This window comes from Narcine bancroftii, chromosome 12 (genome assembly GCF_036971445.1).
Source record: "Narcine bancroftii isolate sNarBan1 chromosome 12, sNarBan1.hap1, whole genome shotgun sequence".
Taxonomy (NCBI): Eukaryota; Metazoa; Chordata; class Chondrichthyes; order Torpediniformes; family Narcinidae; genus Narcine; species Narcine bancroftii.
This window is the reverse complement of record NC_091480.1, coordinates 59,365,939-59,384,039: the sequence shown is the minus strand read 5'-3', so window position 1 is coordinate 59,384,039 and position 18,101 is coordinate 59,365,939. Positions and strand designations below refer to the sequence as shown.

Genomic DNA, 18,101 nt, shown 5'->3' with positions numbered 1-18,101 from the left:
CAAAACTTATGTATCTTTTTAGTTCGCAGTCTTTTGTACTCTCGTTACACATCTTCATCTCTCAGTCTATTTTGTAATTGTTCTGCAAATTTTCATGCTTCCTCTGGAATCCGAGAATAGTCTGTTTTGCTGTCCTGGAATAAATATTTTCAATACCGCTGGATACTTTAGTATAAATTTATACCCTTTCTTCCATAAAATCGCCTTTGCTGTATTGAACTCCTTTCTCTTCTTCAGGAGTTCAAAACTTATATCTGGATAATGAAGATTTTTTTGCCCTTTGTACTCCAGTGGCTTGTTGCCCTCTCTTACTTTTTCCATTGTTTTCTCCAGTACCTTTTCTCTTGTAGTGTATCTTAGGAATTTTACTATAATAGATCTTGGCTTTTGTTGTGGTTGTGGTTTAAAGGCCAATGCTCTATGTGCCCTTTCTATTTCCATTTCTTGCTGTAGTTCTGGACATCCTAGGATCCTAGGGATCCAATCTTTATAAACTCTCTCATATTCTTGCCGCCTTCATCTTCCTTAAGGCCCACTATCTTTATGTTATTTCTTCTGTTATAATTTTCCATTATATCTATTTTCTGAGCTAACAGTTCTTGTGTCTCTATAACTTTTTTATTAGATTCCTCTAATTTCTTTTTTAAGTCCTCTACCTCCATTTCTTCTGCTGCTTCCCGCTCTTCCATCTTGTCCATTCTCTTTCCCATTTCTGTTAAGGTCATATCTATTTTATTCATTTTCTCTTCTGTATTGTTTATTCTTCTTCTTAAATCATTAAATTCTTGCGCTTGCCATTCTTTAAATGACTCCATGCATTCTTTAATAGAGAAAGTATATCCTTTATCTTGCCTTTCCCTTCTTCTTCTATTGCACTGTACTCTTCCTCTTCCTCCTCTTCTTCCTCTGGGTTGGCCATCTGTTGTTTTCCTTGTTGTCCTTCTCTTCTTTCTTGTTTTCGTTGTCTTCTATATTCTCTCTTGCTGCAGCTGTTCTGCAGCTGTCATTGCCAGCTGTGGAGATCGACTCCCAGCTGGTCACCCCTCCCGTCGGTGTGTTTTTTTGCGCACTTTTACTCAGCTCAGCGAGCCCATTTTTGTAGTCCACTTTCTACCGACCTGAGGGAGCGGGTTTCTCTCTCCACCGCGGGCCTCTTCAAACAGGTTAGGCCCTTCTCCTTCTTCTTCCGTTGTCTTCTCTTCCTCTCTTCTTACCGTTGGTTTTGATTTTTCTTTTTTCGTCGCCATCTTCTTTCCACCTTTATACTCACTTTACTTTAATTTTTATTTTTGTGCCTTTGTATTTTCCTTTGTTTTTTTCCGACTTTTCTGGAGAGGGCTGGAGTTCACCGTCCGGCCACTACTCCATCACGTGACTCCTAACACTTAATTACTATGGAGCGGGGTTTCTCATCTGATCGCGGCCGGGGCCTGAGGGCTGCAGGTGCTTTTTCAATTTCAATAGGACCTTCAAATTGATTCATCCCACCCTCCACCAGAGCCTTCTGTGTCCATCCTTGGAGAAACTAAATCATGTGTTTTTGTTCTCTTTCCTCCAAGCCCACAATCTGAATGTTGTTCCTCCTACTAAATTTCCCATCTTAGCAATTTTTTCTGAAATTATCTTCCTCTCCACAATTTCTTCCTTCACTTCAGCCTCCAAAATTTCCAGCTTCTCCCTTTACACTTCGATCCAATTTTCTAACTTCCTGATTTTCTTCTGTTCTTGTACTTGCAACATATTGTTAATAACTGGTTTTATTCTCCCTATTAAAAGGTCTATTTTGTACTCGCATCAAGTCCATTTGGATCCGCATTGTGTTTACCGTACTTTGTAATTCAAAATCAATATTGTTTTTATCCTTTTGTATAGCCTTGGATTTATATTTAACTCGTTTAACGTCTTGATACACTGAAGTAACTTCATTGCAATCACTCATCTCACTCGAATTCAATGATCTGTCCTTGTTTAATAGTTTGTTTCTCTTGGCCCATCGCCACCTTCCTGGGCCGACAGGCTGGAACGACTCGCTGCTGTTCCCAGCAACTTAACACTCTGACAGTCCCTGGTTGTCACTCCAGATCTGAGGTTTCTCTGCACCAAAAGCCTCTTTTCACTTCCAAGAACAACATCTTCATCAGCTCCAGCAACAACATTCTTATCTTCAAAGGCATTTTAAAAGGCAAATGGACTATTCTTATATTCTTCCTTCGTATCTTAATCTTTGTTACTTCATTTAAACAATTATTTTCTTGTATTTTCCCAGGAGCGTTAGGATCCCACATCCTATGTTCTCTGCGTCACATTACTCCCCCCGGATCTAATTGTCACTGAAATATTTTGCTTGAGAAAAATTGTCATTGTCCCATTTCCTTTGAGTTAAGAAACTGTGCACATAACGAGTCAATGAGGTACAATTTAAACAGTGGTTTTCAAACTTTTCTTACCACTCACATACCACCTCAAGCAATCCCTCACTAATCAGAGAACACCGATGGCACAAGGATTACTTAAAGTGGGATGTGAGTGGAAAGAAAAAGGTTGAGAACCACTAGTTAAACCCTTCCAATTCACGGACCTGTCCAAATGTCTGTTACATGATGTAATTGTCCCCATCTCCACCACATCCTGTGGCAGCTCGTTCCACACACCCACCATTCTCTGTGTGAAGAAGGTGCCCCTCAGGTTCCTCTTAAATTTCTCCCCTTAAAACTGTCCCTCGGGGGAGTGGCCGGTCAGGGAATTCCAGCCCTCTCCCGAAAAGTTTAAAAAAAAAAAACACACAAAGCACAAAGGTACAAGACTAAAATTTATAATAAAGTAAAAATAAAGGTGAGAAGAAAATGGCAGCGAAGAGAGAAAAGTCGAAAACAACGGGAAGAAAAGAGGAAGAAAGAATGTCGGAAGAAGAAGGTGAAGCCTTACCTGTCCGAAGAGGCCCGCCGCAGAGAGAGAAGCCCGCTCCCACAGGTCAGTGGAAGTCCCGGGCTCGGGACTACAAAAATGGCTCGCAGAGCCGAGTAAAAGTGCGCAACCGCGCATGCACGATGCGCATGAAAAAACACACACTGACAGGAGGGTGGAACAGCTGCGGAGTCGAGCTCCACAGCTGAGAGAGACACCTGCAGCACAGCAGCAGGTGCAGAACAGAGAAAATAACGACAACAAGAAAGAAGAGGGTAAAAAGAAAACAAGGGAAACAACAGATGGTCAATCCAGAGGAAGAAGAAGAAGAACAGAAAGAAGTGGAAGAAGAAGAGAAAAGCAAGACAATGGATGTATCTTTTTTTAAAGAATATATGGAATCAGTGAAAGAATGGCAATTACAAGAATTTGATGAGATAAAAAGAAGAATTAAGAATGCAGAAGAATTAATAAAATGGAAGTGGCCATATCAGAATTGGCCAAAAAGAGTGGAAAATATGGAAAAAACGAGAAACATTTGTAGATATGGAAGTAAAAGACTTAAAAAAGAAATTAGAAGAATCTAATAAAAAAGCTAAAGAAGCACAGGAGCTGTTAGCTCAGAAGATAGATATGATAAAAAACTATAATAGAAGAAATAATATAAAGATAGTGGGCCTTAAGGAAGATGAAGAAGGCAAGAATATGAGAGAATTTATAAAAGATTGGATCCCCAGGGTCCTGGAAAGACCAGAATTACAGGAAGAAATGGAAATAGAGAGGGCACATAGAACTTTAGCCCCGAAACCACAACCGCAGCAAATGCCAAGATCCATTTTAGTTGCCATCTGCTCACTCTTATGTTTTAAGAATAAATTGGATAGATACATGGATGGAGTAGTCTGAAGGGTCATGGACTGGGTGCAGGTCAGTGGGGCTAGCGGAAAGATGTTTCGGCACAGACTAGAAAGGTCAAATGGCCTGTTCTTAAGGTTCTAATAGTCTAAGTGTGGCCTCGCCAATGTTATGTACTGTAGCAAATGGATGTCCTTCCTCCTGTCCTGAACGATGAAGGCAAGTGTGGCAAACACCACCTTCACCCCCATCTCCCTGTGTCCCCATCTCAGGGAATAATAGCCCGAGGTGTCTCTGTTCTACAACACTCCCCACCGTTCACCGTGTCAGTCCCCGTACCCTGAGATGTCCTCTGTTCTACAACACTCCCCACCGTTCACCGTGTCAGTCCTGGTCTGGATTAACCTCCCAAAGTGCAACATCTCACACTTGTCTGAGTTAAACTACATCTGCCGTACTTTGGCCCACTTCCCCAGCTTATCTTGCTCCTGTGGTGATCTCAGAGAGCCTCCCTCACTGTTCAATGGACCACAATTTTGCTGCTACTAACTCACTCACCGTGCTATCGACATTGTCATCCTGGTCGTTAATACAAACGACAAACAACGTGGACCAGCACTGACCTCTACAGCACGTCCTTGGTCACAGGGCTTCAATCTGAGTATCATCCCTCCACTCCCAGCCTCTGTCACCTTCTGTTGGACCACTTCTGGCTTATTCTGGATCCCTGGGATCTGACCGTCCAGCCCAGTGCAAGGCCTTGCTCGGGTCCATGTAGGCATCTGCTACCCTGCCGCATTGTTTCTCCTGTTCACCTCTTCAACGAACTCAGTCATGTTTGTGAGATGATTTCCCATATCAATCATGCTGACGACGAGCCTTAGTGGTCTTTCCCTTTCTGAAGACACACATTCTCTGAACCAGCATGCAAGCCGCCCACCCGAGTACTGTCTCCTACATACCTGGCTGCGCTTACTGCCCAGCACCCAGCCACTGATGTCGAGCTCCACTTCCTCTTGTCTCGGCTCTCCTCTTTCAGGTAATGACTGTGGGAAGACAGGAGGAGATAGATGGTGGGGGGAGGTGTCAGTTAGGGAGAGACCAGGCAGGGGAGGGGGGGTCAGGCAGGGGAGGGGGGGGTCAGGCAGGGGAGGGGGGGGTCAGGCAGGGGAGGGGGGGTCAGGCAGGGGAGGGGGGGTCAGGCAGGGGAGGGGGGGTCAGGCAGGGGAGGGGGGGTCAGGCAGGGAGGGGGGGTCAGGCAGGGGAGGGGGGGTCAGGCAGGGGAGGGGGGGGTCAGGCAGGGGAGGGGGGTCAGGCAGGGGAGGGGGGTTCAGGCAGGGGAGGGGGGGGGTCAGGCAGGGGAGGGGGGGTCAGGCAGGGGAGGGGGGGTCAGGCAGGGGAGGGGGGGTCAGGCAGGGAGGGGGGGTCAGGCAGGGGAGGGGGGGTCAGGCAGGGGAGGGGGGGGTCAGGCAGGGGAGGGGGGGTCAGGCAGGGGAGGGGGGGGTCAGGCAGGGGAGGGGGGGTCAGGCAGGGGAGGGGGGGGTCAGGCAGGGGAGGGGGGGTCAGGCAGGGGAGGGGGGGTCAGGCAGGGGAGGGGGGGTCAGGCAGGGGAGGGGGGGTCAGGCAGGGGAGGGGGGGTCAGGCAGGGGAGGGGGGGGTCAGGCAGGGGAGGGGGGGTCAGGCAGGGGAGGGGGGGTCAGGCAGGGGAGGGGGGGTCAGGCAGGGGAGGGGGGGGTCAGGCAGGGGAGGGGGGGGTCAGGCAGGGGAGGGGGGGTCAGGCAGGGGATGGGGGGGGTCTAGGCAGGGGAGGGGGGGTCAGGCAGGGGAGGGGGGGGTCAGGCAGGGGAGGGGGGGTCAGGCAGGGGAGGGGGGGTCAGGCAGGGGAGGGGGGGTCAGGCAGGGGAGGGGGGGTCAGGCAGGGGAGGGGGGGTCAGGCAGGGAGGGGGGGTCAGGCAGGGGAGGGGGGGTCAGGCAGGGGAGGGGGGGTCAGGCAGGGGAGGGGGGGTCAGGCAGGGGAGGGGGGGTCAGGCAGGGGAGGGGGGGGTCAGGCAGGGGAGGGGGGGTCAGGCAGGGGAGGGGGGGTCAGGCAGGGGAGGGGGGGGTCAGGCAGGGGAGGGGGGGTCAGGCAGGGGAGGGGGGGTCAGGCAGGGGAGGGGGGGTCAGGCAGGGGAGGGGGGGTCAGGCAGGGGAGGGGGGGTCAGGCAGGGGAGGGGGGGTCAGGCAGGGGAGGGGGGTCAGGCAGGGGAGGGGGGGTCAGGCAGGGGAGGGGGGGTCAGGCAGGGGAGGGGGGGTCAGGCAGGGGAGGGGGGGTCAGGCAGGGGAGGGGGGGTCAGGCAGGGGGAGGGGGGGGGTCAGGCAGGGGAGGGGGGGTCAGGCAGGGGAGGGGGTCAGGCAGGGGAGGGGGGGTCAGGCAGGGGAGGGGGGGTCAGGCAGGGGAGGGGGGGTCAGGCAGGGGAGGGGGGGTCAGGCAGGGGAGGGGGGGTCAGGCAGGGAGGGGGGGTCAGGCAGGGGAGGGGGGGGTCAGGCAGGGGAGGGGGGGGTCAGGCAGGGAGGGGGGGGTCAGGCAGGGAGGGGGGGGTCAGGCAGGGGAGGGGGGGGTCAGGCAGGGGAGGGGGGGGTCAGGCAGGGGAGGGGGGGTCAGGCAGGGGAGGGGGGTCAGGCAGAAGAGGGGGGGTCAGGCAGAAGAGGGGGGGTCAGGCAGAGAGGGAGGGGGGGGTCAGGCAGAAGAGGGGGGGTCAGGCAGAAGAGGGGGGGTCAGGCAGAAGAGGGGGGGTCAGGCAGAAGAGGGGGGGTCAGGCAGAAGAGGGGGGGTCAGGCAGAGAGGGGGGGTCAGGCAGAGAGGGGGGGTCAGGCAGGGGAGGGGGGGTCAGGCAGGGGAGGGGGGGTCAGGCAGGGAGGGGGGGTCAGGCAGGGGAGGGGGGGGTCAGGCAGGGGAGGGGGGGGTCAGGCAGGGGAGGGGGGGTCAGGCAGGGGAGGGGGGGTCAGGCAGGGGAGGGGGGGTCAGGCAGGGGAGGGGGGGTCAGGCAGGGGAGGGGGGGTCAGGCAGGGGAGGGGGGGTCAGGCAGGGGAGGGGGGGTCAGGCAGGGGAGGGGGGGTCAGGCAGGGGAGGGGGGGTCAGGCAGGGGAGGGGGGGTCAGGCAGGGGAGGGGGGGTCAGGCAGGGGAGGGGGGGTCAGGCAGGGGAGGGGGGGTCAGGCAGGGGAGGGGGGGTCAGGCAGGGGAGGGGGGGTCAGGCAGGGGAGGGGGGGGTCAGGCAGGGGGGAGGGGGGGTCAGGCAGGGGAGGGGGGGTCAGGCAGGGAGGGGGGTCAGGCAGGGGAGGGGGGGGTCAGGCAGGGGAGGGGGGGTCAGGCAGGGGAGGGGGGGTCAGGCAGGGGAGGGGGGGTCAGGCAGGGGAGGGGGGGTCAGGCAGGGGAGGGGGGGTCAGGCAGGGGAGGGGGGTCAGGCAGGGGAGGGGGGGTCAGGCAGGGGAGGGGGGGTCAGGCAGGGGAGGGGGGGTCAGGCAGGGGAGGGGGGGTCAGGCAGGGGAGGGGGGGGTCAGGCAGGGGAGGGGGGGTCAGGCAGGGGAGGGGGGGTCAGGCAGGGGAGGGGGGGTCAGGCAGGGGAGGGGGGGGTCAGGCAGGGGAGGGGGGGTCAGGCAGGGGAGGGGGGGTCAGGCAGGGGAGGGGGGGTCAGGCAGGGGAGGGGGGGTCAGGCAGGGGAGGGGGGGTCAGGCAGGGGAGGGGGGGTCAGCAGGGGAGGGGGGGTCAGGCAGGGGAGGGGGGGTCAGGCAGGGGAGGGGGGGTCAGGCAGGGGAGGGGGGGTCAGGCAGGGAGGGGGGGTCAGGCAGGGGAGGGGGGGTCAGGCAGGGGAGGGGGGTCAGGCAGGGGAGGGGGGGTCAGGCAGGGGGGGGGGTCAGGCAGGGGAGGGGGGGTCAGGCAGGGGAGGGGGGGTCAGGCAGGGGAGGGGGGGTCAGGCAGGGGAGGGGGGGTCAGGCAGGGGAGGGGGGGTCAGCAGGGGAGGGGGGGTCAGGCAGGGGAGGGGGGGTCAGGCAGGGAGGGGGGGTCAGGCAGGGGAGGGGGGGGTCAGGCAGGGGAGGGGGGGTCAGGCAGGGAGGGGGGGTCAGGCAGGGGAGGGGGGTCAGGCAGGGGAGGGGGGGTCAGGCAGGGGAGGGGGGGGTCAGGCAGGGGAGGGGGGGTCAGGCAGGGGAGGGGGGGTCAGGCAGGGGAGGGGGGGTCAGGCAGGGGAGGGGGGGTCAGGCAGGGGAGGGGGGGTCAGGCAGGGGAGGGGGGGTCAGGCAGGGAGGGGGGTCAGGCAGGGGAGGGGGGGTCAGGCAGGGGAGGGGGGGTCAGGCAGGGGAGGGGGGGTCAGGCAGGGAGGGGGGGGTCAGGCAGGGGAGGGGGGGGTCAGGCAGGGGAGGGGGGGTCAGGCAGGGGAGGGGGGGTCAGGCAGGGGAGGGGGGGGTCAGGCAGGGGAGGGGGGGTCAGGCAGGGGAGGGGGGGTCAGGCAGGGGAGGGGGGGGTCAGGCAGGGGAGGGGGCGTCAGGCAGGGAGGGGGCGTCAGGCAGGGGAGGGGGGCGTCAGGCAGGGGAGGGGGGCGTCAGCAGGGGAGGGGGCGTCAGGCAGGGGAGGGGGGCGTCAGGCAGGGGAGGGGGGCGTCAGGCAGGGGAGGGGGCGTCAGGCAGGGGAGGGGGGCGTCAGGCAGGGGAGGGGGGCGTCAGGCAGGGGAGGGGGGCGTCAGGCAGGGGAGGGGGCGTCAGGCAGGGGAGGGGGGCGTCAGGCAGGGGAGGGGGGGCGTCAGGCAGGGGAGGGGGGCGTCAGGCAGGGGAGGGGGGCGTCAGGCAGGGGAGGGGGGCGTCAGGCAGGGGAGGGGGGCGTCAGGCAGGGGAGGGGGGCGTCAGGCAGGGGAGGGGGGCGTCAGGCAGGGGAGGGGGGCGTCAGGCAGGGGAGGGGGGCGTCAGGCAGGGAGGGGGGGCAGGGGAGGGGGGTCAGGCAGGGGAGGGGGGCGTCAGGCAGGGGGAGGGGGGCGTCAGGCAGGGGAGGGGGCGTCAGGCAGGGGAGGGGGGCGTCAGGCAGGGGAGGGGGGGGCGTCAGGCAGGGGAGGGGGGCGTCAGGCAGGGGAGGGGGGCGTCAGGCAGGGGAGGGGGGCGTCAGGCAGGGGAGGGGGGCGTCAGGCAGGGAGGGGGGCGTCAGGCAGGGGAGGGGGGCGTCAGGCAGGGGAGGGGGGCGTCAGGCAGGGGAGGGGGGCGTCAGGCAGGGGAGGGGGGCGTCAGGCAGGGGAGGGGGGCGTCAGGCAGGGGAGGGGGGCGTCAGGCAGGGGAGGGGGCGTCAGGCAGGGGGAGGGGGGCGTCAGGCAGGGGAGGGGGGCGTCAGGCAGGGGAGGGGGGCGTCAGGCAGGGGAGGGGGGCGTCAGGCAGGGGAGGGGGGCGTCAGGCAGGGGAGGGGGGCGTCAGGCAGGGGAGGGGGGCGTCAGGCAGGGGAGGGGGCGTCAGGCAGGGGAGGGGGGCGTCAGGCAGGGGAGGGGGGCGTCAGGCAGGGAGGGGGGCGTCAGGCAGGGGAGGGGGGCGTCAGGCAGGGGAGGGGGGCGTCAGGCAGGGGAGGGGGGCGTCAGGCAGGGAGGGGGGCGTCAGGCAGGGGAGGGGGGCGTCAGGCAGGGAGGGGGGCGTCAGGCAGGGGAGGGGGGCGTCAGGCAGGGGAGGGGGGCGTCAGGCAGGGGAGGGGGGGCGTCAGGCAGGGGAGGGGGGCGTCAGGCAGGGGAGGGGGGCGTCAGGCAGGGGAGGGGGGCGGTCAGGCAGGGGAGGGGGGCGTCAGGCAGGGGAGGGGGGCGTCAGGCAGGGGAGGGGGGCGTCAGGCAGGGGAGGGGGGCGTCAGGCAGGGAGGGGGGCGTCAGGCAGGGGAGGGGGGCGTCAGGCAGGGGAGGGGGGCGTCAGGCAGGGGAGGGGGGCGTCAGGCAGGGGAGGGGGGCGTCAGGCAGGGGAGGGGGGCGTCAGGCAGGGGAGGGGGGGCGTCAGGCAGGGGAGGGGGGCGTCAGGCAGGGAGGGGGGCGTCAGGCAGGGGAGGGGGGCGTCAGGCAGGGGAGGGGGGGCGTCAGGCAGGGGAGGGGGGGCGTCAGGCAGGGGAGGGGGGCGTCAGGCAGGGGAGGGGGCGTCAGGCAGGGGAGGGGGGCGTCAGGCAGGGGAGGGGGGCATCAGGCAGGGGAGGAGATGAAATTTAGACAGGGTGAGAAATGAAAAGAAGTCAAACAGAGAGACCCTGTCCCTCTGTCCCAGACCCCACAACGCACCCAGATGCCCCACTCACTCTACATTCTATACCCCCCCCCCGCCCCAACACTCACAGCAATATCCTGCAGGCCTCATCATTGCTCCCTCCATCGAATCGTAGTAGGAGATGGTCCTTCTCCTGAAGTCAACAACCTGCATGTCAAGGGCACACATGTTGGTCAGAGAACAGGGACAGGACAGGACAGGGACAGGGACAGGGGACAGGGACAGGGACAGGGACAGGACAGGGACAGGGACAGGGACAGGGACAGGGACAGGGACAGGGACAGGGACAGGGACAGGGACAGGGACAGGGAGCTTCCACTGAGCACTTGGTGGGGGGGGGGGGGAGATCTGGAGTGGGGGAGGTCAGGGGTGGGGGAGATCTGGAGTGGGGGAGGTCAGGGGGAGGTGGGTTGGAGTGGGGGAGGTCAGGGGGAGGTGGGTTGGAGTGGGGGAGGTCAGGGGGGAGGTGGGTTGGAGTGGGGGAGGTCAGGGGAGGTGGGTTGGAGTGGGGGAGGTCAGGGGGAGGTGGGTTGGAGTGGGTGAGGTCAGGGGGAGGTGGGTTGGAGAGGGGGAGGTCAGGGGAGGTGGGTTGGAGTGGGGGAGGTCAGGGGAGGTGGGTTGGAGTGGGGGAGGTCAGGGGGAGGTGGGTTGGAGTGGGGGAGGTCAGGGGGAGGTGGGTTGGAGTGGGGGAGGTCAGGGGAGGTGGGTTGGAGTGGGGGAGGTCAGGGGGAGGTGGGTTGGAGTGGGGAGGTCAGGGGGAGGTGGGTTGGAGTGGGGGAGGTGGGTTGGAGTGGGGGAGGTCAGGGGGAGGTGGGTTGGAGTGGGGGAGGTCAGGGGGGAGGTGGGTTGGAGTGGGGGAGGTCAGGGGGAGGTGGGTTGGAGTGGGGAGGTCAGGGGAGGGGGTTGGAGTGGGGGAGGTCAGGGGGAGGTGGGTTGGAGTGGGGGAGGTCAGGGGGAGTGGGTTGGAGTGGGGGAGGTCAGGGAGAGGTGGGTTGGAGTGGGGGAGGTCAGGGGAGGTGGGTTGGAGTGGGGGAGGTCAGGGGGAGGTGGGTTGGAGTGGGGGAGGTCAGGGGGAGGTGGGTTGGAGTGGGGGAGGTCAGGGGGAGGTGGGTTGGAGTGGGGGAGGTCAGGGGGAGGTGGGTTGGAGTGGGGGAGGTCAGGGGGAGGTGGGTTGGAGTGGGGGAGGTCAGGGGGAGGTGGGTTGGAGTGGGGGAGGTCAGGGGGAGGTGGGTTGGAGTGGGGGAGGTCAGGGGGAGGTGGGTTGGAGTGGGGGAGGTCAGGGGAGGTGGGTTGGAGTGGGGGAGGTCAGGGGAGGTGGGTTGGAGTGGGGGAGGTCAGGGGGAGGTGGGTTGGAGTGGGGGAGGTCAGGGGGAGGTGGGTTGGAGTGGGGGAGGTCAGGGGGAGGTGGGTTGGAGTGGGGGAGGTCAGGGGGAGGTGGGTTGGAGTGGGGAGGTCAGGGGAGGTGGGTTGGAGTGGGGGAGGTCAGGGGGAGGTGGGTTGGAGTGGGGGAGGTCAGGGGGAGGTGGGTTGGAGTGGGGGAGGTCAGGGGGAGGTGGGTTGGAGTGGGGGAGGTCAGGGGGAGGTGGGTTGGAGTGGGGGAGGTCAGGGGGAGGTGGGTTGGAGTGGGGGAGGTCAGGGGGGAGGTGGGTTGGAGTGGGGGAGGTCAGGGGGAGGTGGGTTGGAGTGGGGGAGGTCAGGGGGAGGTGGGTTGGAGTGGGGGAGGTCAGGGGAGGTGGGTTGGAGTGGGGGAGGTCAGGGGGAGGTGGGTTGGAGTGGGGGAGGTCAGGGGGAGGTGGGTTGGAGTGGGGGAGGTCAGGGGAGGTGGGTTGGAGTGGGGGAGGTCAGGGGGAGGTGGGTTGGAGTGGGGGAGGGTCAGGGGAGGTGGGTTGGAGTGGGGGAGGTCAGGGGGAGGTGGGTTGGAGTGGGGGAGGTCAGGGGGAGGTGGGTTGAGTGGGGAGGTCAGGGGAGGTGGGTTGGAGTGGGGAGGTCAGGGGGAGGTGGGTTGGAGTGGGGGAGGTCAGGGGGAGGTGGGTTGGAGTGGGGGAGGTCAGGGGGAGGTGGGTTGGAGTGGGGGAGGTCAGGGGGAGGTGGGTTGGAGTGGGGGAGGTCAGGGGGAGGTGGGTTGGAGTGGGGAGGTCAGGGGGAGGTGGGTTGGAGTGGGGGAGGTCAGGGGGAGGTGGGTTGGAGTGGGGAGGTCAGGGGGAGGTGGGTTGGAGTGGGGGAGGTCAGGGGGAGGTGGTTGGAGTGGGGGAGGTCAGGGGGAGGTGGGTTGGAGTGGGGGGAGGTCAGGGGGAGGTGGGTTGGAGTGGGGGAGGTCAGGGGGAGGTGGGTTGGAGTGGGGGAGGTCAGGGGGAGGTGGGTTGGAGTGGGGGAGGTCAGGGGGAGGTGGGTTGGAGTGGGGGAGGTCAGGGGGAGGTGGGTTGGAGTGGGGGAGGTCAGGGGGAGGTGGGTTGGAGTGGGGGAGGTCAGGGGGAGGTGGGTTGGAGTGGGGGAGGTCAGGGGGAGGTGGGTTGGAGTGGGGGAGGTCAGGGGAGGGGTTGGAGTGGGGGAGGTGGGTTGGAGTGGGGGAGGTGGGTTGGAGTGGGGGAGGTGGGTTGGAGTGGGGGAGGTGGGTTGGAGTGGGGGAGGTGGGTTGGAGTGGGGGAGGTGGGTTGGAGTGGGGGAGGTGGGGTTGGAGTGGGGGAGGTGGGTTGGAGTGGGGGAGGTGGGTTGGAGTGGGGGAGGTGGGTTGGAGTGGGGGAGGTGGGTTGGAGTGGGGGAGGTGGGTTGGAGTGGGGGAGGTGGGTTGGAGTGGGGGAGGTGGGTTGGAGTGGGGGAGGTGGGTTGGAGTGGGGGAGGTGGGTTGGAGTGGGGGAGGTGGGTTGGAGTGGGGGAGGTGGGTTGGAGTGGGGGAGGTGGGTTGGAGTGGGGGAGGTGGGTTGGAGTGGGGGAGGTGGGTTGGAGTGGGGGAGGTGGGTTGGAGTGGGGGAGGTGGGTTGGAGTGGGGGAGGTGGGTTGGAGTGGGGGAGGTGGGTTGGAGTGGGGAGGTGGGTTGGAGTGGGGGAGGTGGGTTGGAGTGGGGGAGGTGGGGTTGGAGTGGGGGAGGTGGGTTGGAGTGGGGGAGGTGGGTTGGAGTGGGGGAGGTGGGTTGGAGTGGGGGAGGTGGGTTGGAGTGGGGGAGGTGGGTTGGAGTGGGGGAGGTGGGTTGGAGTGGGGGAGGTGGGTTGGAGTGGGGGAGGTGGGTTGGAGTGGGGGAGGTGGGTTGGAGTGGGGGAGGTGGGTTGGAGTGGGGGAGGTGGGTTGGAGTGGGGGAGGTGGGTTGGAGTGGGGGAGGTGGGTTGGAGTGGGGGAGGTGGGTTGGAGTGGGGGGAGGTGGGTTGGGAGTGGGGGAGGTGGGTTGGAGTGGGGGAGGTGGGGTTGGAGTGGGGGAGGTGGGTTGGAGTGGGGGAGGTGGGTTGGAGTGGGGGAGGTGGGTTGGGAGTGGGGGAGGTGGGTTGGAGTGGGGGAGGTGGGTTGGAGTGGGGGAGGTGGGTTGGAGTGGGGGAGGTGGGGTTGGAGTGGGGGGAGGTGGGTTGGAGTGGGGGGAGGTGGGTTGGAGTGGGGGAGGTGGGTTGGAGTGGGGGAGGTGGGTTGGAGTGGGGGAGATGGGTTGGAGTGGGGGAGATGGGTTGGAGTGGGGGAGGTCAGGGTTAGATGGGTCAGACTGGGGTCGGGTTGGGGCCAGGAAGAACAGGCTGAGTTGTGGGGGGGTGGGGTCACACTGGGTTGGGGTCACTCACAGCCAGGCACCAGTGGACACCCAAGTGGACAGGTACGAGCAGCAGGTCCCTGGCAAAGATGTCCACCTTCTTAGTCCAGCGTTTGACAGCCTGGTAACCATCGCTCTTCACCTTCGGATAGAAGAAGGTGTTGAAGGCGTGCAGCGTGGGCAGGGAGGCTGACTTGCTCCGCTCCACCAACAGGTTCATGTAGTGTAGAAGTTGATGACCTGGCAGAGGAATCAGATGTGACTCAGCGTCAACCTCTCGCCCCCACTTCACAGAGTGGCCACCTGCCCCCCCCCCCCCGCGGGATTCTGGCCCCCCCACTGCGAGCCCCCCCCCCCACCTTGCTGTTCACTGTTCTTTGCCAACCCACCTCCTTTCCCAGTCTTCCCAGGCACCAATCACTGCCACCCCTACACTATCCCCCCACCCCACCCACCCCCCCAGGGAGGTTAGTACCTCATCATTGAGCCAGTTAAGGTGGCTGAGTGTATGGATGTCTTTCCGTGTGATGGTCAGACGGAACCCCTCGCTGAGAACCTCGTCAGGATTTCCCGGCCGAAATGCTCGGTACACCTCATCCTGCATCTCCTGCAGCACATACATAGATGCACTCACAGTGGGTGCTGTTCAGCAGGGAGACCCCATCCTACCACTGATCAGCCCAACTTAAGCGTGGAGGAAGCTTCAGTACAAGGAAGTGTGTGATGGACAGTGTTGATTGAGCTTCACTCTGTGTCTGATCCCGGGTGTGTGTGATGGGAAGGTATGGAGAGAGTTTCACTCTGTGTCTGACCCCAGGAGTGTGTGATGGGACAGTGTGCAGAGAGATTCTCTCTGTGTCTGACCCCAGGAGTGTGTGATGGGACAGTGTGGAGGGAGCTTCACTCTGTATCTGACGCTGGGAGTGAATGATGGGACAGTGTGGAGGGAGCTTCACTCTGTATCTGACGCTGGGAGTGAGTGATGGGAAGGTATGGAGAGAGTTTCACTCTGTGTCTGACCCCAGGAGTGTGTGATGGGACAGTGTGCAGGGAGATTCTCTCTGTGTCTGACCCCAGGAGTGTGTGATGGGACAGTGTGGAAGGAGTTTTACTCTGTCTGACCCAAGGAACGTGTGATGGGATGGTATGGAAGGAGCTTCACTCTGTCTGATGACCCTGGGAATGTGTGATGGGATGCTGTGGAGGGAGCTTCACTCTGTGTCTGACCCGGGAGTGTGTGATGGGATGGTGCGGAGGGAGATTCACTCTCTGTCTGTCCCCAAGAGTGTGTGATGGGACGATGTAGGGCAGCTTCACTCTGTTTCTGACCTCGTGAGAGTGTGATGGGACAGTGTGGAAGGAGCTTCACTCTGTTTCTAACCCTGGAAGTGTGCGATGAGACGGTGTGGAGGATATTTGGAGTTGCATCTTGTACCTCTGTGAGTTCTGGAAACTGTTCCTCCTCCTCCTCCTCCTCCTCCTCACCCAGCACAGTAATCCTGTGCTCCCCTTATCCAGCTCTCTGTGTGGGATGTCTGCAATGGGTATCTCCTCCACGAGGGGAACTGTAAGGTGCAGCTGACTGCTGGCTCCTTCTGACAGCATCTCTTCTCCTGCAGCCTCTGTTGAGAATCAGACTGAGGTCATGACACCTGCTGCTACCCCTACTTAACCTCACAGAGTAAGGGCCTGAACAGCCTTGTTCTTGTATAACAGGCTGGAAATGGGCTGAACGGCCTTCTGTCCCAATGCAATAGGCCTGAGTGGGGCTGAACTGCCTCCTGACCCAGTGCAACACACCGGAGAGGGGCTAAACAGCCTCTTACCCTGCTGCAACAGGCCGGAGAGTGGTTGAACAATCTCCTGTCCTGGTGCAACAGGCCTGGGAGGGCCTCATGTCCAGCTTTGAAAGTGCTCTCCATTCACATATCTCCACCTTTCACTCTCCAGTATGGGCAGTCAATCAGCCTGGGAGAAGAGCATTCCAGCATGTCCGAACTCCCACGGACAGAATCCTCATCCTCCCCCACCATTCTGAACTTGCACCTTATTCCACACCCCACTCCTCCTTCCTCCCCCAATTCCGACCCCTTCCACCAGGGGATGCTCTCTCTCTCAGCACCCACACCGTCAAGCCCCCTCATAAGCCAAGGTTCAATGCGTCCTCCTCTTCCAAACCCCAACCTGCTGATTCTTCCATTCGAGACAACGCTTCCCCTCTGAATCAGACCCCCTCAATCTTCCCTGTTCTGTCTGCCCAGCGCGAGGACAACCCTTCCAGTCTGACCCTGTCTTCATGAGACAAGATCACAGGCGTAAGGCCACTTGTATCAGTCCTTGCCCCACCATTCAGTGTGACCATTGCTGATCACCTGCCTCTTTCATCCCAATTCCACACAGATTTCACGACCTCTGCCTTATATCGCAGCGCCGGATGGGAGCTGTCGACCACGTTAACCCCCTCCCCTCCATGGAATCCACCTACATTTCTCGACGCCCAGGAAAGGCAGCCAACATCCTGAAGGACCCATCACACCCCGGACACTCCCTTCTCCCTCCTCCCGTCTGGGTGTGAGATCATGAACCGACAGCTTCTTCTCTGAGCAATCAAGCTCCTTAATGAGCCCCACCCAGTGCTCTCACTCCCCACACCCATCAGGCTCCTGAATGATCCCCACTCAGTGCTCGCACACTGGCTTTCTTTTGTGGTCATTGATCTCCCTTTTCCTTGTAACTCTGAGGTTTACACAGCTGTATGAACCAGGCTCACAGACGAACCTTTCACTGTAACAAATACACTTTAACCTTCAATACATCAGTGATCAGGCCCCCACCATCCTTAGAGGCAGGGACCCACCCTTCCTCTGAGAGAAGATGCAACCCTCCACCTGTTTTATTGGACTGGCCCCTGATCCTGTCCCTCTGTCCCCTCGTTTGGCACACTCACAAACTTCCCTCCAAGTCTCTCCTGTTGATGCCCTCAGGATTGGAGCCCCATGTCCTTCAAAGTTCAAGGATCACAACACCAACCTGTCCAGTCCCTGTCAAATGGAACACCTCTTTCCAGGAATTACAGACCTGGTTCTCCAGGTGCGGGGTGGCTGGGGTGTGTACCTGATTTCGGAGACGTTCCGCCAAGGCCTCTTGCTCTTCGATAAGACGCCGTCTCTCCCGGGCCCGGGAATCGTACATACTGGTACTGATCAAGCAGCGTTGTGGGTGGGGGGGGGATGAAAGGGACAGGGAAAAAAATGGGCGAGGGATGCAGGATGGAAGGGGAGGAGGGTGATAAGAGGGGAGGACATCATGGGGGGGATGGGAGGGGATAAAGTGTAGAAGAGGAAGTGACAGTGAGGAGTGAAAGAGGGAAGTGGATGATTGATGGATGAATGATGGATGAAGGTAAGAGAAGGGAGACGGCGGGGAGGGGAGGGGGGACGGCGGGGAGGGGAGGGGGGACGGCGGGGAGGGGAGGGGGGACGGCGGGGAGGGGAGGGGGGACGGCGGGGAGGGGAGGGGGGACGGCGGGGAGGGGAGGGGGGGACGGCGGGGAGGGGAGGGGGGACGGCGGGGAGGGGAGGGGGGACGGCGGGGAGGGGAGGGGGGACGGCGGGGAGGGGAGGGGGGACGGCGGGGAGGGGAGGGGGGACGGCGGGATGGGGAGGGGGGACGGCGGGGAGGGGAGGGGGGACGGCGGGGAGGGGAGGGGGGACGGCGGGGAGGGGAGGGGGGACGGCGGGGAGGGGAGGGGGGACGGCGGGGAGGGGAGGGGGGACGGCGGGGAGGGGAGGGGGGACGGCGGGGAGGGAGGGGGGACGGCGGGGAGGGGATGGGGGGACGGCGGGGAGGGGAGGGGGGACGGCGGGGAGGGGAGGGGGGACGGCGGGGAGGGGAGGGGGGACGGCGGGGAGGGGAGGGGGGACGGCGGGGAGGGGAGGGGGGACGGCGGGGAGGGGAGGGGGGACGGCGGGGAGGGGAGGGGGGACGGCGGGGAGGGGAGGGGGGACGGCGGGGAGGGGAGGGGGGACGGCGGGGAGGGGAGGGGGGACGGCGGGGAGGGGAGGGGGGACGGCGGGGAGGGGAGGGGGGACGGCGGGGAGGGGAGGGGGGACGGCGGGGAGGGGAGGGGGGACGGCGGGGAGTGGAGGGGGGACGGCGGGGAGGGGAGGGGGGGACGGCGGGAGGGGAGGGGGGACGCGGGGAGGGGAGGGGGGACGGCGGGGAGGGGAGGGGGGACGGCGGGGAGGGGAGGGGGGACGGCGGGGAGGGGAGGGGGGACGGCGGGGAGGGGAGGGGGGACGGCGGGGAGGGGAGGGGGGACGGCGGGGAGGGAGGGCGGAGGGAGGGGGGACGGCGGGGAGGGGAGGGGGG

General features: G+C 62.6%; 1 protein-coding gene across 1 annotated transcript in view; it reads right to left on the bottom strand.

Moving 5' to 3' along the window:
* The window catches only part of LOC138747175 (sentrin-specific protease 1-like), a 66,657-nt gene that overhangs the window by 24,477 nt on the left and 24,079 nt on the right, over positions 1 to 18,101 (bottom strand). The window contains 11 exon segments of the mRNA XM_069906162.1: positions 4,722 to 4,771; positions 4,774 to 4,805; positions 10,072 to 10,108; positions 10,111 to 10,150; positions 13,762 to 13,955; positions 14,196 to 14,337; positions 15,166 to 15,224; positions 15,266 to 15,319; positions 15,828 to 15,844; positions 16,682 to 16,695; positions 16,845 to 16,929. Coding sequence (XP_069762263.1) covers positions 4,722 to 4,771; positions 4,774 to 4,805; positions 10,072 to 10,108; positions 10,111 to 10,150; positions 13,762 to 13,955; positions 14,196 to 14,337; positions 15,166 to 15,224; positions 15,266 to 15,319; positions 15,828 to 15,844; positions 16,682 to 16,695; positions 16,845 to 16,929 — 724 coding nt within the window.